This window comes from Equus przewalskii, chromosome 5 (genome assembly GCF_037783145.1).
Source record: "Equus przewalskii isolate Varuska chromosome 5, EquPr2, whole genome shotgun sequence".
Classification (NCBI taxonomy): domain Eukaryota; kingdom Metazoa; phylum Chordata; class Mammalia; order Perissodactyla; family Equidae; genus Equus; species Equus przewalskii.
This window is the reverse complement of record NC_091835.1, coordinates 59,096,347-59,120,526: the sequence shown is the minus strand read 5'-3', so window position 1 is coordinate 59,120,526 and position 24,180 is coordinate 59,096,347. Positions and strand designations below refer to the sequence as shown.

The following is a 24,180-nucleotide window of genomic DNA, read 5'->3' as shown; positions in this document are numbered from 1 at the left end:
GATAAGTAAACATTATAGACAAAGAGAGAAGTTGCCTTCCCAGGAGAATTTCCTCCTGGGAATTAGGGTGAAACTTTCCTCCAGCAAACATGTCATCAAGGAATTAGGCTCCTGCACCACCTGGTGTCTTTCACCATGATGGAAGTTTGTTAGGAGAGAAAATCTTCCAGGCTCCGTACTAGAAAGTGGACTATTCCACTAGGAGACAATAGATGCTTCTCTAAAGTTTTTTTCTTTCTTTCTTCTCAAAACACATCCCTTCTCTCCATGGCTATGAAGAAAAGGACAGAATACTCATAGTTAATATAGAAAATCACTGATTTACATTCAAATTGCTGCTCTCCTATCAGAAGAGCCTTTCTCTTGCACCTCCAAATCTACCATAGAGTAAGTTTATATATCACACATGTAAACTGACATAGGAAAAGACTGAAAGAAAACTTGATTTTTTATTTTATTTTTTGTTGTTGAGGAAGATTGGTCCTGAGCTATCTGCTGCCAATCCTCCTCTTTTTTGCTTGAGGAAGACTGTCACTGAGCTAACATCTGTGCCAGTCTTACTCTATTTTGTATGTGGGATGCTGCCACAGCATGACTTGATGAGCAAGGTGTAGGTCCATGCCTGGGATCCAAACCCATAAACCCTGGGCTGCCAAAGCAGAGTGCGCGAACGTAACCACTATGCCACCAGGTGGCCCTAAAACTTGCAGATTTTATCAGTTAACCACCTAAATCCAACATCTACACGTTTTTAACCAGAAAGACATTATTTGCATGGAGAGGAAAGGCAATATTTTGCTATTCATTCTTTGAAGGTAGAGGAAATAGGAATAAACTATGAGATTAAGGAGTATTCAAATTTCTTATTTCTGTATTTTAATAAGAACAATTTAAAACTTTCTGTACAATTTTCCCCTAATGATATTTTCACTTCTCTATGAAGCAACTTCATCAAGAGAAAGATTTTTCAAGGCAGGATTTCTTTACCCTGAAAAGGCAAAAGTCAAATTAAAGTAGCATCTAGCTATCTGCTTTGAACTGAGTCAGGAGAAGAGGGAAAATAGGAGTCCTAACTTCATTGTGTCTCCCATGGCTAGGAAGAAGTGCAGGTCTGTCTCTCATACACCTTGTTCCAAGGAGAGGTACTAGTGGGGAACTGTGGCTTACAATCGTAGGTTCTTTGGTGGACCAGATGATCTGAAAACTTGAAGGGTGAATGTCACCCTTCCACCGCTTACGCACCATTTCTCTTCTTCTTGCTCTCTAAAGGGTAGCCTCCAGTTCTTGCGATGTGCAGCCTTTTAACACAAAAGACATGCTCAACAGTGGGAGTTATTTTATGGGATCTCATTCTGATACATTATTGTCTAATCGACTGTCACTTTTCTTTAATTGGAATGAAACACTCACAAAGACCAAGGGAGAATATAGGGAATTGTGGGAGATGAGACCCAGATTATCATCTAATTCTTGTTTTTCATTTTAGAGTGAGTGTAAGGTAATCATTATGAGTTATTAGCAAATTCGATAATAAAGGAGAAGTTTCTGAAATTTCTGGCATGTCGTTATCAATGTATATTTATGTCTCAAAGTAATATGGAAATTTTGAAAACAAACCTAGACTGAAAAGAGGAATTAACTCTTGGAAATATTTGAGCATAATGAATTCTCTTATTTTCATTCCTAATAAGTAGGGGATAAAAAGTAGGTCTTCTGTTTTGACTAAGTTAATTACTTAATTATTGGTCATATGCACATTTTGCTAAATTATGACATATAATGTATATCTAAGCAAATTATTGAGTGGTGGCTATCAATTATGTGTACTAGCAATGCTTCAGCCGAGACATTGACTCACAAAGATGTGCAGAAAAGTAAAACTGAAAACAATGTTTTTAACCCACATGCATTATCCAAGCACTGAAGAAAATAACAGAAAGGTGAGGATTGTATTCCAATTGAGCAGTATTTTTTGGCAGGTGAAGAGGAAAACATTATAATCACAAGTGGCTCTCTGGAGTCTGGTGAATGTCATGTGTATAAAAAATGAATTATCAGTAATAGAATTATACTTTAAGCACAGATTAGCATTCCTCATGTAATTAATTATTTAGAGAATTCTCACTGAAAATTTAATAAACTCTAGAAAATGTTCTTAATTGCATCATAACATTACTGTATCACCAGCTGTCCCATTATATCACAGAACTCTCAAATACCAGCTGATCTCTCTAAGGTTGAAATTATTTCTTAACCAACAAAGAAATCATACTTTACTTCAGAAAAAAATCATACTTCATCCAATCAGTATAAGGGCAGAGCCAATTCCTGTTTGTTTTTAAATCTATTTATAAAATGGAAATTGGGCAATATGGATATATAGCTTTGTAGTTTTGATGAGAATAAGGTTCAAGTTATTACTGGAAATTCTGTGATGATTAGTGCCAAGTTTCCTAAATTAGAAAGAAAAAATTAAAATCAAATGGATTAGCATCATTTGCCCAATCGGTCATGTTAAGCATGTAATCTAGAATTGAGAACCCCAAGGATGGAGAGATGTCCCTAAAGACTTCTCTACTGGGTTGGCTGTCATCTTTCCGAGGGTCACATGAAGTGTTGGCTTGCTTGCTTCACTTATAAAATTTGCACTCAGTCAAGTTTTGTGGGAGAAATGACTGAAGAGATGATGGGATCACTAAGCTTTCTGCCTTTGCAGAGGACATATTGCTACTTCATACATCTTGATTTCCTTATTGCCTACATTGCTTTAGTCTATATTGTCTATATTGCTATATTGTCTATATTTAGTCTATATTTAGTCTATATTGCTAAAGTGCACTGGATAAACAATCCTATTTTATTTTCAAGCAATGATCGAATTGGATGGAGATGATGTAAGAGTTTCCTCCAGAGGAAAATATGCTGAAAGGGACATTGTGCAGGTAAGAAATTTAATGGAAATTATTTATTTTGTTCATTGTGAAGAGCCTGGTTAGCTCAGATTTGTAAATACACAGATTGAAATCAAGAGTCACAGGTTCTGTTTGATTTACTTGGTTGATTCTCTATGAGATGCATGTTAAGTAACAGGGCCTAGAATAAGGACCCAATTACTTCCCCTGTACTTTGAGTTCACTACATACAAAACAGAAATGTTGATGTGTCTTTTCTTACTTTATTATTACCAGAAAATATTACTGAGATCTTTAGTAAAATTAAAGGCTAAAAACATAATTTTTGTTGTTGTTGTTGAGGAAAACTCACCCTGAGTTAACATCTGTTGCCAATCTTCCTCTTCCTGCTTGAGGAAGATTTGTCCCAAGCTGACAGTCTCCCTCTGTTTTGTATGTGGGTCGCTGCCACAGCATGGCTACCTAGTGGCTTAGGTCCACGTGCGGGAACTGAATCCAGCTGCCAAAGTGGAACAGGCCAAACTTGGGACCAGCCCCATAAAGGGCTTTTTAATGATGCTTATCTGTTCATTATTTAGTCCTCAACAAAAACTAAATATATTCTAAGACAGCTGATGCATAATCAGAGTAAGTAAACTTAGTAGGAAAAAAAGGCAAAAATGTAGATATTTTCTTATTTCCCCTATAGATTATGGTTAGAAAAGTGGAGAAATAGATCTTAAAATTATATATAAATATATAAATTATATATAAAATATGTAAGCTATATATAATCATATATAAATAATGCATAACAATATAGCAGTATACAAAACATATATAATATGTATAATAAAGTATAATAATATATATTATATATATGATTCACAATTTTATTAGAATGAAGAAAAATACTTAAATACAACCTACTATTCCAGGAGCAAATAGAAAGAAAAGAATCAAGCAATATAATTAAAATTATAAATAAAATTTATAATTGAAAGCAAGGAGTTAATTCAACTAAATTTCTGCATACTTCACAGTCACCTTATCCTTTAGGATGTCAAAAGGGAAGAAAGACTTTGAAGTACACCTTTTGAAATAGGAAAGGGAACAAGTTCTCAGTACCATTTAAGCATATGGTATAAAAGTTTTGGAGGTGCAAATAATTAACTTCAATATTATCTCCTAAATAATAACCTATACATTCACACGTAATACAGTTATTAAGAGAATTTAATTTGGAATCCAACAGAATTTGGCTCAAATCCTGGATTGTCCATTGTGATAATTTGGACAACCTTCTAAATTTCCGTGTTCTGGCATTGTTGTAAAGATTAAATGAGATAATGTATATAAAATACATTCCTGAAATAGAACTCAGTAAAATACAATAAAAAAAGATTAAAATAATTTGAAGAAGAAAATAATATAAAATAATCTGTAAATATGATAAACCAAAGATTAATGTTGATAAAGATTTAAAAAAGCATTGTTCTTCATCAGTCTGCAAAATTAAATTTTTTTAAAGTAATTTTATTGGGATTATAATGGTTTATAACATTGTGTCATTTTGGGTGTACCTTATTGTTTATCAGTTCCTGAATATACTTCATCATGCTCACCCCTAGTAGTCTAATTTTTATCCATCACCATAAATATGTGCCCCTTTGTCCCTTTCCACCCACCCCCGAACCCCTTCCCCTCTGTTAACCACTAATCTGTATTTGTTATCTTCCACATATGAGTGAAATCATGCAGTATTTGTCTTTCTCTGTCTGGCTTATTTCACTTAACATCATACACTCAAGGTCCATCCATGTTGTTGCAAATGGGACAATTTTGTCTTTTTATGGCTGAGTAGTATTCCATTGTATATATACACCACATCTTCTTTATCCATTCATTGGTAGTAGGGCACTAGGGTTGCTTCCACATCTTCACTATTGTGAATAATGCTGCAGTGAACATAGGGGTGCATAAGTCTCTTTGTTTTGTTAATTTCAAGTTCTTTGGATAAATACCCAGTAGTGAGATAGCTGGATTGTATGGTATTTCTAGTTTTAATTTTGTGAGAAGTCTGCATACTGTTTTCCATAGTGGCTGCACCAGTTTGCATTCCCGCCAGCAGTGTATGAGCCTTCCCTTTTCTTCACATCCTCTCTAACATTTGTTGTTTTTATGTTGTGGTAGTTATAGCCGTTCTGACTGGTGTAAGGTGATATCTCATGTAGTTTTGATTTGCATTTCCTTAATAATTAGTGATGTTGAGCATCATTTCATGTGCCTGTTAGCTATCTGTATATCTTCCTTGGGAAAATGTCTGTTCACGTCCTCTGCCCACTTTTTCATCTGGCTGTTTGGTTTTCTTTTCTTGAATTGTATGAGTTCTTTATATATTTTGGAGATCAACCCCTTGTCTGATGAATGATTTGCAAGTATTTTCTTCTAGTTGGTGGGTTGTCTTTCCATTTTGTTCATGGTTTCCTTTGCTTTGCAAAAGTTTTCTAGTCTGATGTAGTCCCGTTTGTTAACTTTGTCTTTTGTTTCCCTTGTCTGAGTAGACATGGTATTCGAAAAGATGTGGTTAAGACCAATGTCAAGGAGTGTACTGCTTATATTTTCTTCTAGGAGTTTTATGGTTTCAGCTCTTATGTTCAAATCTTTAATCTATTTTGAGTTAATTTTTGTGTATGGTGCAAAATAATAGTCTACTTTCATTCTTTTGCATGTGGCTGTTCAGTTTTCCCAACACCATTTATTCAAGAGACTTTCTTTCTCCATTGTATATTCTTGGCTCTTTTGTCAAAGATTAACTGTCCATAGATGTGTGGTTTTCTTTCAGGGCTTTCAGTTCTCATCCATTGATCTGTTTGTCTGTTTTTGTGCTAGTACCATACTTTTCTGATTACTATAGCTTTGTAGTATGTTTTGAAGTCAAGGATTGTGATGCCTCCAGCTTTGTTCTTTATTTTTCAGGGTTGCTTTGGCTATTCAAGGTCTTTTGTTGTTCCATATAAATTTTTGTATTCTTTGTTCTATTTCTGTGAATATTGTCCTTGGGATTCTGATTGGGATTGCATTGAATCTGTAGATTGCTTTGGGTAGTATGGACATTTTAACTGTGTTTATTCTTCCAACCCATGAACATGGAATATCTTCCCATTTCTTTATGTCTTCCTCAATTTCTTTTAATAATGTCTTATAGTTTTCAGTGTACATGTCTTTCACCTCTTTGGTTAAGTGTATTCCCAGGTATTTTATTCTTTTTCTTGCAATTGTAAATGGGATTATATTCTTGATTTCTCTTTCTGCTAGTTCATTGTTAGTACATAGGAATGCAACTGATTTTTTTGGATTGATTTTGTACCCTGAAACTTCACTGTAGTTGTTGATTATTTCTAATAGTTTTCTGGTGGATTCTTTGAGTTTTCTGTATATAGAATCATGTCATCTGCAAATAGCAAAAGTTTCACTTCTTCCTTTCCAATTTGGATTTCTTTTTGTCTTTTTCTTACCTAATTGCTCTGGCCAATACATCCAGTGCCATGTTGAATAGGAGTGACAAGAGTGGGCACCCTTGTCTCATTCCTGCTCTCAGAGGGATGGCTTTCAGTTTTTCACCATTAAGTATGATATTGGCTTGGATTTGTCAAATTATGTTGAGGTATTTTCCTTCTATACCTATTTTATTGAGAGTTTTTATCATAAATGGATGTTGGATCTTGTCAAATGCTTTCTCTGTATCTATTGAGATGATTGTGTGATTTCTCATTTTGTTAATGTAGTATATCACATTGATTAATTTGCAGATGTTGAAACATCCCTGCATCCCTGGAATAAATCCCACTTGATCATAGTGTACGATCCTTTTAATGTATTGCTGTGTTCAGTTTGCCAATATTTTGTTGAGGATTTTTCCATCTATGTTCATCAGTGATATTGGCCTATAGTTTTCCTTCTTTGTGTTGTCCTTGTCTGGTTTTAGTGTCAGGGTAATGTTGGCCTCATAGAATGTGTTAGGAAGCATTCCATGTTCTTCAATTTTTCATAATAGTTTGACAAGGATAGGTACTATATCTTCTTTGAATGTTTGGTAGAATTCTCCAGAGAAGCCATCTGGCCCTGGATTTTTGTTTTATGGGAGATTTTTCATTACTGTTTCAATCTCTGTACTTGTGATTGGTCTGTTCAGATTCTGTATTTCTTATTGATTCAGTTTTGAAAGGTTGTATGAGTCTAGGAATTAATCCATTTCTTCTAGGTTATCGAATTTGTGGGCATACAGTTTTAAGTAGTATTCTCTTATAATCCTTTATATTTCTGCAGTACCTGTTGTAATTTCTCCTCTTTCATTTATAACTTTATTTGAGGCTTCTCTTTTTATTGGTGAGTCTGGCTAAGGGCTTTTCAATTTTGTTTATCTTTCAAAGAACCAGCTCTTATTTTCATTAATCCTTTTTACTGTCTTTTATGTCTTTATTTCATTTATTTCTGCTCTGACTTTTATCATTTCCCTCCTTCTGCTGACTTTGGGCTTTGTTTCTTCTTCTTTTTCTAGCTCTGTTCAGTGCATTTTAAGATTACTTATTTCAGATTTTTCTTCCTTGTTGAGGTGGACCTGTATTGCTATGAATTTTCCTCTTATGACTGCTTTTGCTGCATCCCGTAAGATTTAGTATGTTGTATTTTCATTTTTGTTTGTCTACAGGTATTTTTTAGTTTACCCTTTGATTTATTCAGTGATCCAATTGTTGTTCAATAGCATGTCGTTTAGTCTCCACATATTTCTGACTTTCCAAGATTTTTTTCTTGTGCTTGATTTCTATCTTCATAGCATTGTGGTCATAAAAGATGGTTGGGATGATTTCAATCTTCTTAAATTTATTGAGGCTTGCCTTGTTTACCACCAGATGGTCTATCTCTTTGAGAATGATCCATGTGTACTTGAGAAGAATGTATATTCTACTGCTTTCAGATGGAATGTTCTGTATCTATCTATTTAGTCCATCTGGTCAAGTCTTTCATTTAAATCAACTATTTTCTTGTTGACTTTATGTCTGGATGATCTGTCCATTGATGTGAGTGGGGTGTTCTGGTCCCCTTTTGCGTTGCTGTTAATTTCTCCCATTAGGTCTGTTAATAATTGCTTTATGTACTTTGGTGCCCCTGTGTTAGGTGCATATATATTAATAAATATTGTGTCCTCTGGGTGAAATGTCATTTTTATCATTATATACTGCCCCTCTTTGTCTCTCATTGTCTTTTTTAACTTGAAATCTGCTCTGTCTGATAAAAGTATGGCAACGCCTGCTTTATTTTGGTGGCCATTAGCTTGGAGTATTGTCTTCCACCCCTTCAGTCTAAGCCTATGTTTGTCCTTGGAGCTGAGATGCGTTTCCGGGAGGCAGCATATTGTTGGGTCTTATTTTTTAATCCATCCAGCTATTCTGTGTCTTTTGATTGGAAAATTCAATCCATTTACATTTAGAGTGATTATTGATATATGAGGGCTTAATACTGCCATTTTATCTCTTGTTTTCTGGTTGTTCTATGTTTCCATTGTTTCTCTTCCTTTGTATTTCTGACTGCCATTTCATTTTGGTGGTTTTCTGAGGGGGATTTCTCAGTTTTCCCTCTTTTTGTGAATTGTGGCTCTGGTCTAATTTTTTCTTTTTGAGGAAGATTAGCCCTGAGCTAACTACTGCCAATCCTCCTCTTTTTGCTGAGGAAGACTGGCCCTGAGCTAACATCTATGCCCATCTTCCTCCACCTTGTGTGTGGAACACCTACCACAACATGGCTTTTGCCAAGCGGTGCCCATGTCCACACTCAGGATCCGAACTGGCTAACCCCAGGCCACTGAGAAGTGGAACATGTGCACTTAACTGCTGCACCACCAGGCAAGCCCCATGCTCTAATTTTTTGTTTAGTGGTTACCATGAGGATTGTATGAAAGATATTGGAGATTAGATAGTCCATTTTCTCATAGCCTCTTATCTCCGTTAACCTAAGCACGTTTCTTCCCTTTCCTCTCCCCTTCTGAGTAATTGCTGTTACAAATTGTTGTTTTTAATTTTGTGAGTTTGTGGCTAAGTTGAAGTGTTTATCATTACTTTTGATGCTTTCTTTCCCTTTATCTTTTAAGTTATAATTGGGTCTTTGCCTCCCTACTCTGGTAGAGAGCTGCAGGTTTCTGATCATGTCTGTCTATTTATCTTCTGAATCAGAGCTTTGTGGACTTTTGCCTTTTTGTTGCTGGTGTGAGGGCATCTTTAATTATTCCTTGTAGGGGAGGTCTAGTGGTGATGAACTCACTCAGCTTTTGTTTATCTGGGAAAGCTTTTATTTTTCCATCATATCTGAAGGAAAGTTTCGCTGGATAGAGTATTCTTGGCTGAAAGTTTTTGTCTTTCAGTATTTTGAATATGTCATTCCATTCTCTCCTACCCAGGGTTTCTGCCAAGAAATCTGCTGAAAGCCTAGTATGGTTCCCTTTGTAGGTTATTTTCTTCTGCCTTTCTGCTCCTAATATTTTTTCTTTATCAGTAACGTCTGCTATTTTTACTATTATATGCCTTGGAGAAGGTCTTCTAGGATTGATGAAGTTGGGCATTCTAATAGCTTCATTTATTTGTAAATCCTGAACCATCTCCAGGTTTGGAATGTTCTCAGCAATTCTTTCTTTGAACAAACTCTCTTCTCCTTTTTCCCTCTCTTCTCCCTCTCAAGTACCTATAATCCTTGTGTTGCTTTTCCTAATTGAGTTGGATGTTTCTTGAAGAATTCCTTCATTTTTCAAAAATCTTATCTCTGTCTCCTCCTCCTCCTGTTGAATTTCTACATTTTTATCCTCTAGAAGACTACTTCTTTCCTCCATAAGATCCGTTCTATTTCTGAATGATTCTAGATTATTTTTTATTTTATTAATTGTGTTTTTCATATCCAGAACTTCTGCTTGATTTTTTTTATAGTTTCAATCTCTTTGGTGGACAGATTCATTTTATTGCTGAGCTCCTTGAATTGTCTTTCTGTTTTCTTATAAGTCGTTGAGTTTCCTTATGAAAGCTATTTTGAATTCTCTGTCATTTAGCTTGTAAATTTCTGTGTCTTCAGGGTTGGTTTCTGGAGAATTGTCCTTTTCCTTCTGGTCTGAATTGTTGCTGCAGTTTCTCATGGTGCTTGATGAACTACTCTTTTGTTGGGGCATTTGTCGCATTCTTAGGATGCAGATTCCACCTGTTACCGCTAGGGGGAAACAGGAGCAGAGTTTCTGGCGCCACCCTGTCTGCTGGAGGCTGTAGGGGTATTATGGGTGCTTGTCCCGGACTGGGATGTGTTCAGGCGCTTGTGTGGACTGTGCTTGGCAGGTGGGGATTCCTTTCTGGACAGAGTTAGTAACACTCTCTGGTGCCTCAGGGGCATTATGAACTCCCCCTCCCCACCAGGAAGGTGATCACCAGTAAGCTAAAAGCTGCCACTGCCTCTTCCCACAGCCACTGGTACACATTCCCTCTTTCAGGGCTCAGCAGCACTATGAACACTCAAGTGTGTGGGGCCTGGGCTGTGTTCCCCCCAGCATGTACGTCTGCTGCAGCCTTTACTTGAGGTCCATGGGGCCACTGTGCTTGGGGGGTTGGGCTTCCTCACTGGGACCTGGGCTAGGGCCACTCCTTGACACTTCAGGGGCACAATGAACTCCCTCTCCCCACCAGGAAGGTGAACCCAAGCGGGCTCAAGGCTGCTGTGCCTCTTCCCACAGCAGCCCAGGACACATTCCCACTTTGAGGGCTCAGCAGCATTATGAGCGCTCACTTGGGCCTGGAGTGTGCTTGCCCCAGTGTGTAGATCTGCTGCAATCTCTGTTTATGGTCCATGGGGCTGCTGAACTTGGTGGGCGGAGATTCCTCACTGAGACCTGGGCTAGGGCCGCTCCTTGGTGGCACAGGGGCATGATTGGCTCCCCCTCCTCACCAGGAGAATGAAAGCAATCATGAGCGCAGGCAAAGGTTGCTGCCACCTCCTCCTACAGTTGGCCCAGTGTGTGTTCCCACTTTCGGAGTGCTTGCGTGCCAGGCTGGAAAGCATTCATGTGTGTTCACAGGGCTACAAGGGGAGAGCAGGTCATGCTCACCACTCTCTGCCACTTCCCAGGGTGTCAGTTCATCCATCCTCAGGTGTATAGCTGTGTATGTCTCTCAGGCATCCTGTTGGGCTTCCTCCATTAGTCTGTAAATGTACATTTAGTTGTAATTCAAAAGAGGGAGAAACAAAGGGAACAACTCACTCCACCATGTTGCTGATGTCAATCCCAAAATTAAATTTTAAAATAGAAATATCTGTATGACAGTTTTTTTTAAAAAAATTAAATATTATTTAAGTTTTTTAGCCTAACGTTTTTGGTAAAGTAAAAAGCACACACACATGAATGATTAGGTTAAAAGTAGCTGAGAGGTGCTGGCCTGGTGGCATAGTGGTTAAGTTCACACACACCACTTCAGTGGCCCCACGTTCATGGGTTCAGATCCCAGAACCTACACACCATTCATCAAGCCATGCTGTGGTGGTGTCCCACATATAAAGTGGGAGAAGATTGGCACAGATACTAGCCCAGGGACAGTCTTCCTCAAGCAAAAAAAGAAAAAAGCAGCTGAGAAAGGGAACATGTTGATGTCGTCATCTGTTTAAGAATCCCACTGTGTTTTGTTTTCATAATTAGACACATGATTATTCAACTTAACCTCATTAGCATAATTATAGGTCCAAGTAATTACACTTCATCTAAAAGCTCTCCATAATGTCTGCCTCACAGTTTCCAAAAAATCAAATTACTGGAGAGAAGTATGAATGTGAAGTCCTTTAGAATGTGTTATGTTGCTGTTATAATGCATTTTTACAAAATTAACAGAGACACCCCATATCTCACAGAGTCATCTAAATGATGCTTATGGGAAACTTGGTATTACTTTCTCCTTTAAGAGATAGTTAAGATTCCTCACGTCATTAAGGTTTCCTTTAAAAGGACTGATATGTTAGTGACAACCAACAGTCATACCTATTAGCATTTATAAAATGAAAATGCCCTTGATCATGAAAGTATTTAGCCTCTCAGTGGATATACTACATTGGACAGATTATTGAGATAGGACCCAGATCTATGAAATTATATTGTTGTCCCTCTGATCTTGAACAAGTCAATAAATTTCTCTGAGCCTTTATTTCATTATCTCTAGACTTTAAATTCTTTCATCTCTGCTCTTTCTATGCTGTTTTGAGTCTCAGAGGAAGTAGCACATGAAAATACTTTAATATTTAGCAGTATAAGAGATATATTAGTATAATTGTATGTTTCTTCACCTTGAAGGTCAGAGTCCTTGAGATCAGTCTATCACCATAAAGCGACAGTGGGATCCTCAATGATTTTGAAGGTACCTGGGGCTATAGCTGAACACTCAAGAGATTCTAACACATAAAGTTGAACTGAAAGAGTGATTGGATATTACAGATACCAAATAGGAAATTAAAATTTCCCCAGAGAATTAGTAGCCTCCTGAATGAAAATGACATCTTGAGTTACACGCCTCCTTTTAGTTAAGGAGATTTGACGCACCCTTTTCAAATTTCATGGAAAAGTTCCTAAATGGTGGTTGGTCTTTTAAAAACAGTAAGCAAGATAATCGTATATCACATTGTGTTGAAGAAGAATTAGCATCCTCTCTCTTACCTTAAGTCAGGTTTTAAAAACATTCCACCATCACATTTTCCAGGTTCTACCATCCACTAAAATGTTCTCAAAATGAGTTATTTTCAAGAGTGGAAATAATCTTGAATACTTAGAATATTGGGGTTGCAAGGGCACACCAAAGATAACATTGTCAATCTCCCCATCGTCAGAAAATATCAAAGCCATTGTAATCAATGCTGTAAACACTGCTGGCTAAGCTATTATCAGAAAATTGGGTCTTTTTAGGTTCTCTTACTTTTTTGCTACTTTTGATGTCTTACATCTTGAAGCTAACCGCATTAATGCACTGCAAGTGAAACCTCAGTTTCTTAAATGGACAAACAAAAGCCTAAGCCTGCAAAATAATAACAAAGCCTAAGGTAGCTGAGTTTCAGCAGAAAGTTGAGGGTAGTAAATGGGGTTTTCATTATTATGTCAAATCTTAAGTGGCATCCAACTTCTTCATATAATAATGATGTTTAATCATGTATTAGGTCCTTAATATACTAGGCAGGCTAAGAGCTATAGCGTTACTTCCCTCTATCCTTAATTGAGTGTTAAGACAGGTACTTTGATTTCCACATTTTACAAAAGAGGATAGAAGTTTAATTCCTATTGTCAATAGTCACATAACTAGTAAGAAGTGGAGTCAGGATTTAATCTTAAAATATCTGATTCTAAAATTCTTAAGAAATGTTCTGTATAACTTTGATCTAAAACCCAAGCATAACATTTAAGAATCTTCATGACCTGACCCCAATTTTCCTCTTTAACTAAACATTCGCACACACGCATGCGCACACACTGTCTAGACAAATAAGACTACTAATGGTCTTTATATCACACATTTGTATTGTTTTGGCTCTTATTTTCTCCTGTTTTACCTGGAATACTCTTTCTCTTCATCTGTGCCAATTAAGATCCTACATTTTGAAATTTCCCACTCTACAGCCTTTCACAAAGCCCTCTCTCCACACACCTAAACTAATTTCTCCTTTCTTTCACTTTATTCACATATCACTCTCTAACTTCCTGAAAATACTGGACACTTTTTGCCTGATAGTAACTTATAAATAAGGAAACTGAGTCCCAAGATGGGATGTTAAAAAACTTGGGAAAAATTCTTTAAGTCATAAATTGGTAGATCCAAATTTCTAACAGAGTTCTGATTCTAAAACTCATGGTGTCTCTGTTATAATACACCTATTCTCCCAAACGGTAAAATTCTAATGAAGATTATTAGGATCTGTTTTCCTTTTCATAATACTGTAGTGGTTAATATGACAGAGTCAGATCAATTTGGGTTTAAATAATGACTCTGATATTTATAACTGCCTAATCTTGGGTAAGTTAATTAAACTCTCTAAGTTTCGGTTTCCTCTTCTATAAATTCAAAATATGGATAAAGTGCTTACAAAAATTAAATGAGATATTATACTGTCTTTTAGCAGAAGGCCTCCCACCCACCAGTTGCTCAATAAATGGATTAATGTCAGTATCAGTTATTATTATTAGTTACTACATTGGCATAGTCTGGTGGGAAGGCATTTTTATGTCACTATTTCATAGTAGCTGTACCTTGACATGAGACACTGTAGTCAGCCTTATATGTGATTATATTCGTTGCCTCAAGATTCAATCTCATATGACTATAGTATAAGCAGTAAGCAGGATGAGATCCTGTGGTTGTTATTCTAAATGTTAAATGAGTTATTTTCATAAATCAATATATGCGGAAGGTTTTCTCCACGTTTGTTTGTGTTGTGGATTGGCCATTGTGTATAGTGCAATGTCATTTCTCCTGGCTGCATGCAGCTGCTGGCCAACCTATCATTTCCTTAAAAATTATATTTAAATCATATTTTCCATTAAAAGGAGAATAATAACCTTGAAGGCTTAGACTTGAAAATGGCTAATGGAGCTCCGCATAGTAGGAACAATCAAGTAAAATTGAGCAGAACAGCAACTAAAAGCCTATTTGCCCAAACTGATTCAAACTTGTTTTCACAAATAGGCAAGGCCAGCCGCCAGAGCAGCCATGTGGAACATTTTCCTTGTACTGAATAGATGCTAAAAAAAAAAAAAAAGATGTAGAGTATCAAAGATATAGCACATTTCTATGAACAGAGTGCATTTATTGGTATTCTTCATAGGAATGAGATAAATTAGTGCAAAGTGAAAATTGATTTATTCCTCTAAACTGAACATTTTAAGGGGCCAGGTTAAATTGTGGCAGGAGTCAGTGATCAACAAGTGCTCACAAATGCCTGGGCCTTATTCTGAACAGGAGGTCCTCAGAGATCAGAGACCAAAGATCAGAAATGGGTAATTAAAAGAGACAATAAACACAGTGGTCTGAGGAGTTGAGTGGAAAACTGGTTGTAGAAGGATATTGAACAGTTGTCCAAGAAGAAACGGGGCATATTTTGTCATGAAAACTGTAAGATTCTACATTAATAAGCAGCAAAGGAGATGAAGTCACTTCCCGTTTTCATCTCTCACTGAGGAGAGTAGCTGTTGACATAACCGAAGAGATGAATGTTCCTTTGGAAAAAGTTTAGATAATTTAGGTTAATGAGTAGAAAGTTCTCAACATGTTTTTGTCTACTCCCAAAACACATGTGGGATGGGGTGTACTCATCTTGATAACAGTAACTTGCTATGACAGTGATTCTTAATCCAGGGCTGGGGGGGAGCAAAGTCCCTTAACACTCAAGGGGCATAGCAGGATCTGTGCCCCTACTTAACAACCTTAAGTTAAATGTGATATATATTTGCCTGCTTGGCTGAAAACTAAGATTTCTTTTACCCATTATTTATAAACATATTTTAAAGATGAGTAGAACTACATGTATGGTGAGAACAGTGATTGTGAATCTTAGTTTTGACATTCCAGAGTATCACAACATTCTTTAAAATGAATTTTAGTTTGCTTCAATAAAATAAATTAGGACATCTTATAGCATTTGCTGGAAAGGTGAAACAACGGGTGTTGTAAAATAACAGAAAGGCCAGGAATTACTGTGTTAGATTACGACATTGGTATTGTACCTAAATTTGAAAGAGATAAAATTGATAAGAATATTTAATTTTTAATATTAATGTAAATAAAAAACTATTAAAAATAGATCATATTTATATTGAATATATAAATGTATAAAGGCATAAATGGATGAATAGTCATAGTAATGATGAATGACAGCTATGACATATAGTACATATTATGAGTTGGACACTGTTTTAAGCACTTTATACATTAACATTTAATTCAACAACCTAATGAAGTAGGTATTATTATCATTATACTCATTTTATGGAAGAGGAAACTGAGGCAAAGAGTGGAAAGTAACTTGTCCAAGATTGTGCAGGTAATAAGCAGCAGAACCAGCCTCTGAACCTGGGAAATCTAATTGCAGAGTTTGTACAAATAGGGGTAAAAAAGATAAATGAGTTTAATGTCCACGGTGTAGGAGAAAGATAAAGAATCAAATGAACATATTAGAGCAAAGCTAAGCAAAGGAAAGACACAAGCAGGTGGGAGCTCCCCTTTCCCTAGAGAAGTGTCAACTGTTTGCCAGAGGTGCTGTCATTTCCCTGAAATGTAGGTATTAGCCACAGATTTTTGAAAAACTGAACTCTGTTAAAAAAAAATAGTTTAAAAGATAATTACACGTTTACTAACTGTACCAACATTACTCAATGTTTATTTTTAAAATACTATGCCTTTTAAAATACACATGAAATAAACTACAGCTACAATTAGATATCTTTTGCTCATTAATCCCTAACTATGTTGATTCCTATTTTCTCATTTTTCTAATTAGAGTTTCAGAGTGAAAAATAAACCTTAACTTTTTTGGCATCTCTTTGGTTTTTTGTCAAAAATGTCAAGACGTGTGCAAAGTTAGATAATATGACTTCAAGAAAGTTCACGTCCGCCTAGTTCTCTCCTCAGCTGAAGATTATATTTGCTCTGTTAGCTTTTTCTTACCCTTACTTAGCTACCTCCAGGGCTAAGGGAAAGATTTGTCACCTTCCTATCACACTTTTCTAAAAGCTGTGCTGAGTTTCCTCCTGTCAGCAAGACAGATAGGGTGAAATGAGAGTCGTAGAGGTATGCTTCTGCCTACAGTGAGTCTTATTTTAAAAAGAAAGGAGTGATTTTCAGCTCTTCCTTACAAGAGCCTGCTCTTACTGCATGAAAGGCATTACACCTGCTATTTGATTTCTTAAAATGTTAACTTACCAACCTGGCCATTTTAAAGCCTACTTCTTAATAACAGTTGTTTTCTGAAAGCACATCTTGATAAATGCTTAAATCAAAAGTAAGTTTTTCGAAATAAATTATGTTTACAGTTGTGTTACAGTATGAGATGGAAATGTGCTCTCTCTCCAGAGGAAAGAAAGTGATTTAGTTCAAACGTTTAAATATTATACTTTAGAAATTGTTCGACATCTTAGAATGTCTTCACTGTGTCTTTTCTCTAAGACCTAAAATTACTGTGTTCCCAAACTATCACAACATTAACAGTTCCCATCATTTCCAAGTTGCTTCAAGAATCATCATGTCTCTAAGGGGAAATTGAACTAATGATCTCCAATAGCACAATGGTTATTAACTTAAGTAACCATTATAAATGAGAATGAAATCAGGCAATCTATTGCCAGAGTATTTGGTGTTGAGCTGATAAGGGCTCTCACATAATTGCTTATATAGAGATATAGCAATCATTTTTATATGATATAAAAATAAGAATGATGATACCTCAATAAAAAATATACCAAAATCTCACGCTGAGTGCTTTCTTTCTTTTGCCTTTCCACATAACATAAGGAAAACCAACATTTGGGGCAAGACTCAATGTACTCAATGAATATTTCAGGTTCCTAGTAGTATGAACTGTGTGGGTTTTCTATTCATTGTCCATGTGAGCTGATGTTCTGTTAGTGCCATTGAGTCGATTCTGACTCCTGGTGACCCTGTGTGCAGCACAGCTGTACATCGCCCAGTCTTTTAGCTTCATCCTCTCACCTTCTGGCACTATATCAGTCATTGGTCTGCTGCTAGTCATAGGGTTTTCATGGCCAATTTTTTTGGAAGTTGGTGGCCAAGTCCTTCTTTCTAGTCTGTCTTAGTCTGGAAGCTTCACCAAAACCTGTCCACCATGGGTGACCTTGGCCAGTATTTGAAATGCCGGTGGCATAGCTTTCAGCATCACAGCAACACGCAGCAGCCACAGTATGACAATGGTTCACTAACTGGAAACAAACCCAGGCCTCAGCAGTGAGAGCAGCAAATCTTAACCACTAGACCACCAGGGCTGGTCCTTGATGTTCTAGTAACAATTAAAAATACTTATGTGTTTAGGGCTCTTTAACAACACACACTATTTTTTTCTTTTTACCCTGCATTGGGTAATATTTCCACGTTGAAAGCTGAATTAGTCATCTATTAACTCCGTTTGACAAGAAACTGAGCCCTGAAGAGGTTCAGTGCTCCATCCTATTGGGAGTCAGGCTAGGTACAGAACTCAAAACTGCAGAACACACGTAGCAACACAGTGGGCTTATCAGGACCAGGAGATAGGAGTTTTTGGAGGAAAACAACACAGAAAACGATTACATACCTTTTAGATAAAGCGCATATTGGAAAGGTTTGGTCACTGTTATCCCTATTTGTAATGAATCAAATATTTTTAAAATACATCGTAATTGTTATCCATCTCACCATTATCCTGGGCTCCTCTGATTCTGCTGCAATTAAACCTTTACCTCTGCTGATATTTGTGTCTATTAAATAGCATGCTAAAGTCTGTGAAATAACTTTCTTTCACCTCTGTTTTAGTTCGTGCCGTTCAGGGATTATATTGACAGAAGCGGAAACCACATCCTGAGCATGGCTAGATTGGCTAAAGATGTCCTTGCTGAGATCCCTGAGCAGTTTCTCTCCTACATGAGGGCCCGAGGAATCAAGCCATCACCTGCGCCTCCGCCGTACACCCCGCCTACACATGTGTTACAGACTCAAATATGACTGTGCTCCGAAATGCTAACGTTAACTACACATCTCTTATAACTGCTGAGTCTTCTTTGCTCCTGGTGCTCTGTCATGAACCAGGGAATGAGAAACTTTTCTCGGTTGGGTTTCAGCAGTACTGGTTAATATGCTTTCTTGGATCCAAAATTAATTCTCCTCCTAAACCAAAACTGTAAATATGGTTGTTGCATGGGCAACAGAAAAGTTGTTTAAATGCTTGAAGCAAAATATGGATGTCTTCTCTGAATCTTTAACTTTTTTTTTTGGACAGAAACAGCTAATTTCCAATGTATTGTTGGGAAAAAGCACAAACTATGTTTTTAACTCAAATATTGTCCTCGACTGCTGTGTATATAGGAAGGCAGTCTGTTTATCAATGTTTACATGTTACTACTTTTTAAATTTCAATACTTTTATAAATGTTCTTAAGAATAAGAGTTTTGAATATTGAATCCTATGTCTTCTAAATTGCAATAGCTATCATCACAAGAGCAATATCTCTTTGAATGACTGTCTGGACAAATACCATTGCAAACAAGGGAAAGGAAAGATGCTTTCATATTTCTCAGTAAGTGAATTGTCTTACAAAGCTCCATCTGCTTAGGAATCAGTTTCTCTGCACTGTTTGCCAAGTATGGGAGTTTAAGCTGAGCAGATGTGGATCCTGTAAGAACATGCATCTTTCATGGTGTTTGGGTTCTAAATTTAGACTGCAGTCAGTTTATGTTTTGTAATGCTAAGTAGAAATAATAAAAAGTCAAACATCGTGAACTGTAAATGCACAGAAAATACTTTGTGTAAAAAGTAGCGTCTTTATATTATAATGCTATTTAGAAAGACTAAAACCCAGAATATTTAACTGTGAACTATGTAGCAGAAGTTTTCAACTTTTTATTCCATTCTACCTTGTCTAGATATTTTAATTCAAAGGGATACTGGCTCTCTTGATTTGGATTCCTTGTAATCACCTTTCCACATTGCCACGCAGGGTGCACAGGCTGGAAGTTTTTGTGAAATTCCCAGTTAAATACACAACCATGTGACTTAGTGCACAACACATTTGTGAAATGATCTACTCCTCTATCCTGATCTGCCTGTCCACAATTAATTGTAAAGAGTTTTTGCATGTACAGTTTTTACAAGAATTACAGTTTTGTGACGTTGTGTCTAAACTTAAGCATTTCTTTAGAACAAATGGCCTTAAATTCTCACAGAATTCCTGGAAATGATTGTGAATTGCCTTCAAATAATAGAAAAGTGTATTTATTTTTTTCTTTTGTGTCAACAATGTAACTGCTTTATAATATTTTTCCTTACTTATACCCTATTTACTACTTGATTTATTTCTACTGTATGTTGTTCTCTTTGTCCCAAGTTGACTTAGGGTGACTTTTATAAGCATGAAACTATTTTACTGAAAAGAAAAATATATACATCCACATATCTAACAGTATCAATGTTATATAATTATGTAATATTAAATTGTCCATTTTTAAGTATGTATTAAAATCTTTAAAAAGGATAACTGTTTGCTCTGTAAATTTTATGTATGAATGACATGGAGTCTGATGATTTCTTTATTGATCTTAAATATTTATGTCAGTATAGTTTATTAACCTACAGATTTTTTATTTACCTTCATTCATCAGTCCAAAAAACCAAAATAAATAAGATCAATATTCTTTCCTGCTTGTCAAAAACATCAGTTATTTTTCCTTGAACTGATCAGAGAAAATGAGAGATGTATACTTTCTTATCTAATAAGTGTGTGTCCAAACCCAGTGGGGGTAGATGGCTAAGCTACAAATCTTATCCTTTGTATGGCTGAGAATAATCATCAGAAACATATGTGATGTTAATTCTCTATGTAAGATTAGAAAATACCTAGTCTTTTCTCTTCGTTGCATAAATGAAGAAACCAAGACTGAAGGGGTTGAATGATTTATCCAAGACTATATAGCTCATTACCATTGCAAAACTACTTAGATTTTGTGAGTTGCCATTAGGGGCTATGCAATGCAAAGTCTCAGAGACATATTCCATAAACACAAATGCATGTCAATAGTTGCACGTACAAACTAGGTATCTGGAGTATTTAGACATGAAAGTAATGAGAAACAAGAAAGGTATGTATTGAGAGAAGAGTGATAGCTCCAAGTCATCAAAGCTGCAGCAGAAAGCGGACTATGACTGGGCACCCTCAAGAACCCTGGAGGATGTCTTATCTGTCTTATGGTGTCTCGTCTCTGTAATCCAATTTTCTCCCTCTCTGATGAAAATGATTTTAACTCCAGGATGAACCCTCAGCCTTCTCTTCAAGTATCTCCATCACCTGGTCTCACCCAGTTATATAATATCAATTTCCATCGCTTCCCAAATGCATATTAAAATTATCCAGACTTGTCTCATCACTTTTCTCCAACCAATCTGAGTTCCTTTGGAAACTCGGGCATAGTTCATACTCTTTCCTTCCATCAGGCTCTCTCCTTAGGCCTCCACCTAGTTTTGCATCTTCTAGCTCCAGCCCCAACTCCTCTTGATCATGTTCTTTTAAGACGTCAGCTACCAATAATCAGTACTTTCTATGAAGTCATCTTTGCATTGCATTTTAGCAGATTTGTTACCTCATATTACTTATAAACTATTTTTCTTTGTCTAGGTCATCTTGTCTCCCCAACACCAGGGAGTATGATTTAATGGCAACTGGATATAGGTAAATTTTAAAAGCTTCCCAGTTTACTGTGATGTGTGAGCAGGGTCTCTGCCTGCTGCCATTAAAGAGCATGGGATGACTCCATCACTGCTTTTAAAATTCCCTCTCCCAGCATGTAATAGGGGGAGAAAAGAAGAGGTGGATATAATTGTGAATGGTGTTTTATGTGTGGGAGTAGGGCTGGAGTAAACATTATTTTATTCTTCAGACTTAATGAAGATAATTAGGTGGACTCGTGTACTTTTTTTAATACTGTGTCTTATCATCAGCTTAGGATGTAAAGAGATTTCTCTCAAAAGGATGAGGTTGATGTGGTTATTTCTCAATGGACCACCAACTGCCAAAGATTTTTCTGAAGAGTGTGCCTTTTCCTTTCAACATGTGTGCATTTTAACTGTTATGCCTTTGTGTTACTTTTTTTGTTTTTTTGAGTAAGATCAGCCCTGAGCTAACTGCTGCCAATACTCCTCTTTTTGCTGAGGAAGCCTGGCCCTGAGCTAACATCTGTGCCCATCTTCCTCTACTGTATTATATATGGGACGCCTACCACAGCATGGCTTTTTGCCAAGCGGTGCCATGTCCGCACCCGGGATCCAAACCGGCGAACCCCAGACCTCCGAGAAGCAGAACATGTGCACTTAACCGCTGCGCCACCAGGCCGGTCCCACCTTTGTGTTACTTATATCTGTAACTGACACAAAATGGTAGTACACTTAATAAAAACTCAAAGACTAATTTCTGTCATTAGCACAAATTAGGTACACTTCCTAATAAAGAAACAGAGCTGAGGATCAAATTAGTTTCCTTTGAGTGCCTGTGGTATCATTTAGTAAAGACTGAAAGGGTGGAAATCTATTTGTAACATGTACATGTGTACGGAGATTTCCCATCAGTATGTCACAGATAGTTTAGAGTCATCTTGCAGTTGGCTTACAGGTGTACCCTTTGGTGTATTGGGGGTTCCCAGCCTCCAGCATCGTCTTATGCTAACTTCAGGATGTTTTACAAATATTCCTTTTTTAAATGTATATCTTGACTGAAAAAGTCAGGAAAGCCCTGCCTTACAGAGATTATTTCTCAAATAATCTTTGCTTATGATAGGTTCCACCTTTAATTTTTTTTTTACTTAGATACCCTAGTATATTTATACTACAGTTAAGCTGGAATAATGTTCCATATGCAACTCCATGACAAATCTACTGTGGAAAGCAAGGCCTGGAGGAATAAGCTGTGAGTGTCCTCATGAGAATCTCAAGTTTACATCAATCGTGCACATCTTTTTACATTGCGCTAGAATTTCTGAGAAAACTTTCTTGCCTTTTCTATCATTGTATTTACAAACATTCTGCCACTCACCGAAAGAATGGATTCCTTAATACGTATCACCAGATGACCCACAGGACATGGAAGCATAAAAATCAAAGGGATTCAAAGTTGATGGTTATTTCCCTCAGAAGAAACACAATTCTAGATGACTTCCCCTCCTCCTCAGCTTTGCTGTGCCCCTCCCCATCTTCCCACCAAATATCCCTCCATTTGCTCTGCTGATCCCTGAAAATCATCTAACGACAGGCAAACCCTTTCATTCCACAAAAATATAGGGAGGTGCTGAGATGAAAGACATGGAACTTTTAAGAATTAATAAGCACAATTTTAGAAACATACTGATGTACTTATTTGCACCAAGACTTTTTTTCCCCAAAGATTGGCACCTGAGCTAACATCTGTTGCCAGTCTTCTTCTTCTTTTTTTCTTCTTCTCCCCAAAGCCCCCCCAGTACATAGTTGTATATTCTACTTGTTGGTCCTTCTGGTTCCGCTATTTGGGATGCCACCTCAGCATGGCTTGATGAGCGGTACTAGGTCCATGCCCAGGATCTGAACCCATGAAGCCCTGAGTGTTTGAACTTATCCACTTGGCCACTGGGCCAGCCCCAAGACGTTTTTTGTAAAAGGCTTTTCCTCATCAGATCTTTTCTTAAGATGTGATTTTGATGAGGGAAGACTTGGTACATCGTGACCAGACAAATGCTGGGAAGGACTTCCTTTGAAGATATGAAAGGGGAACAAGAGAACCAACAACTACAAGCTGGAGCTATGCTTATCACTCTTTTCATAGATGATCATCCTAGCAACATTAACATCTCAGAGTTCAAATTTCACAACTAAAGTAAGGAGCCACCAAATAGAAGTATTTGTCAATAGAGAGTAGGGTAAATTCCCCATAAAAAAATTATTTTTCTTTAAATAGATGTGACCAGCAACAATCATTTTACTGTATGGAAATATTTATTTGTAATTAAACAGAATTTACTAACATAATACGCAGGAGTTTCCAAGCATATTGTTTGTAGAAAAATTATTACCTAAAGACATGCGAGTTCTAATTCATATCACAGAGCTCTGAACAGTTTGAGAGGAAGCGTCTTCAAACATCACAAGGCAGGGTTGTTGCTTTCTTCATGCTCTGTCAAGCCACCCCCAACCCCGTCTGCCATTGCTCTTACTTCCTGGGCCTTGGAGATGCTCTGGATGTTGAAATCTAAGAGAAGGATGACCACCAAGCTCTTCCTGTGGAAAGAGCGAAAGCCAACTGATCTAAAGATTTGCTCATTTAGTTTTAAAGCAACAGTGGCCATGATCTCATGATTTTCCCATCACAAAGTTATTCACTAATTTAATATCCATGAAACAGGCCTGCTGGGCATTCCTAATGTATTTAGATAAGCTGATTTCCTACAGATAGGATTTGCTATTAGTCAAATAGGTGGATATCATTGACCTTACAACTTAGGAGGAAGGATGAAGGAAGGAAT

The 24,180-nt window shown here is 36.8% G+C and overlaps 1 protein-coding gene across 1 annotated transcript in view; it reads left to right on the top strand.

Annotated features, from left to right (window-relative positions):
* The window catches only part of CPNE8 (copine 8), a 209,178-nt gene extending 189,001 nt beyond the window's left edge, over positions 1–20,177 (top strand). Inside the window, exons 19-20 of the mRNA XM_008520156.2 lie at positions 2,869–2,942; positions 18,461–20,177. Coding sequence (XP_008518378.1) covers positions 2,869–2,942; positions 18,461–18,649 — 263 coding nt within the window. The 3' untranslated portion in view covers positions 18,650–20,177. The remainder of the gene's footprint in view (positions 1–2,868; positions 2,943–18,460) is intronic.
* The last annotated feature ends 4,003 nt before the right edge of the window (positions 20,178–24,180 follow it).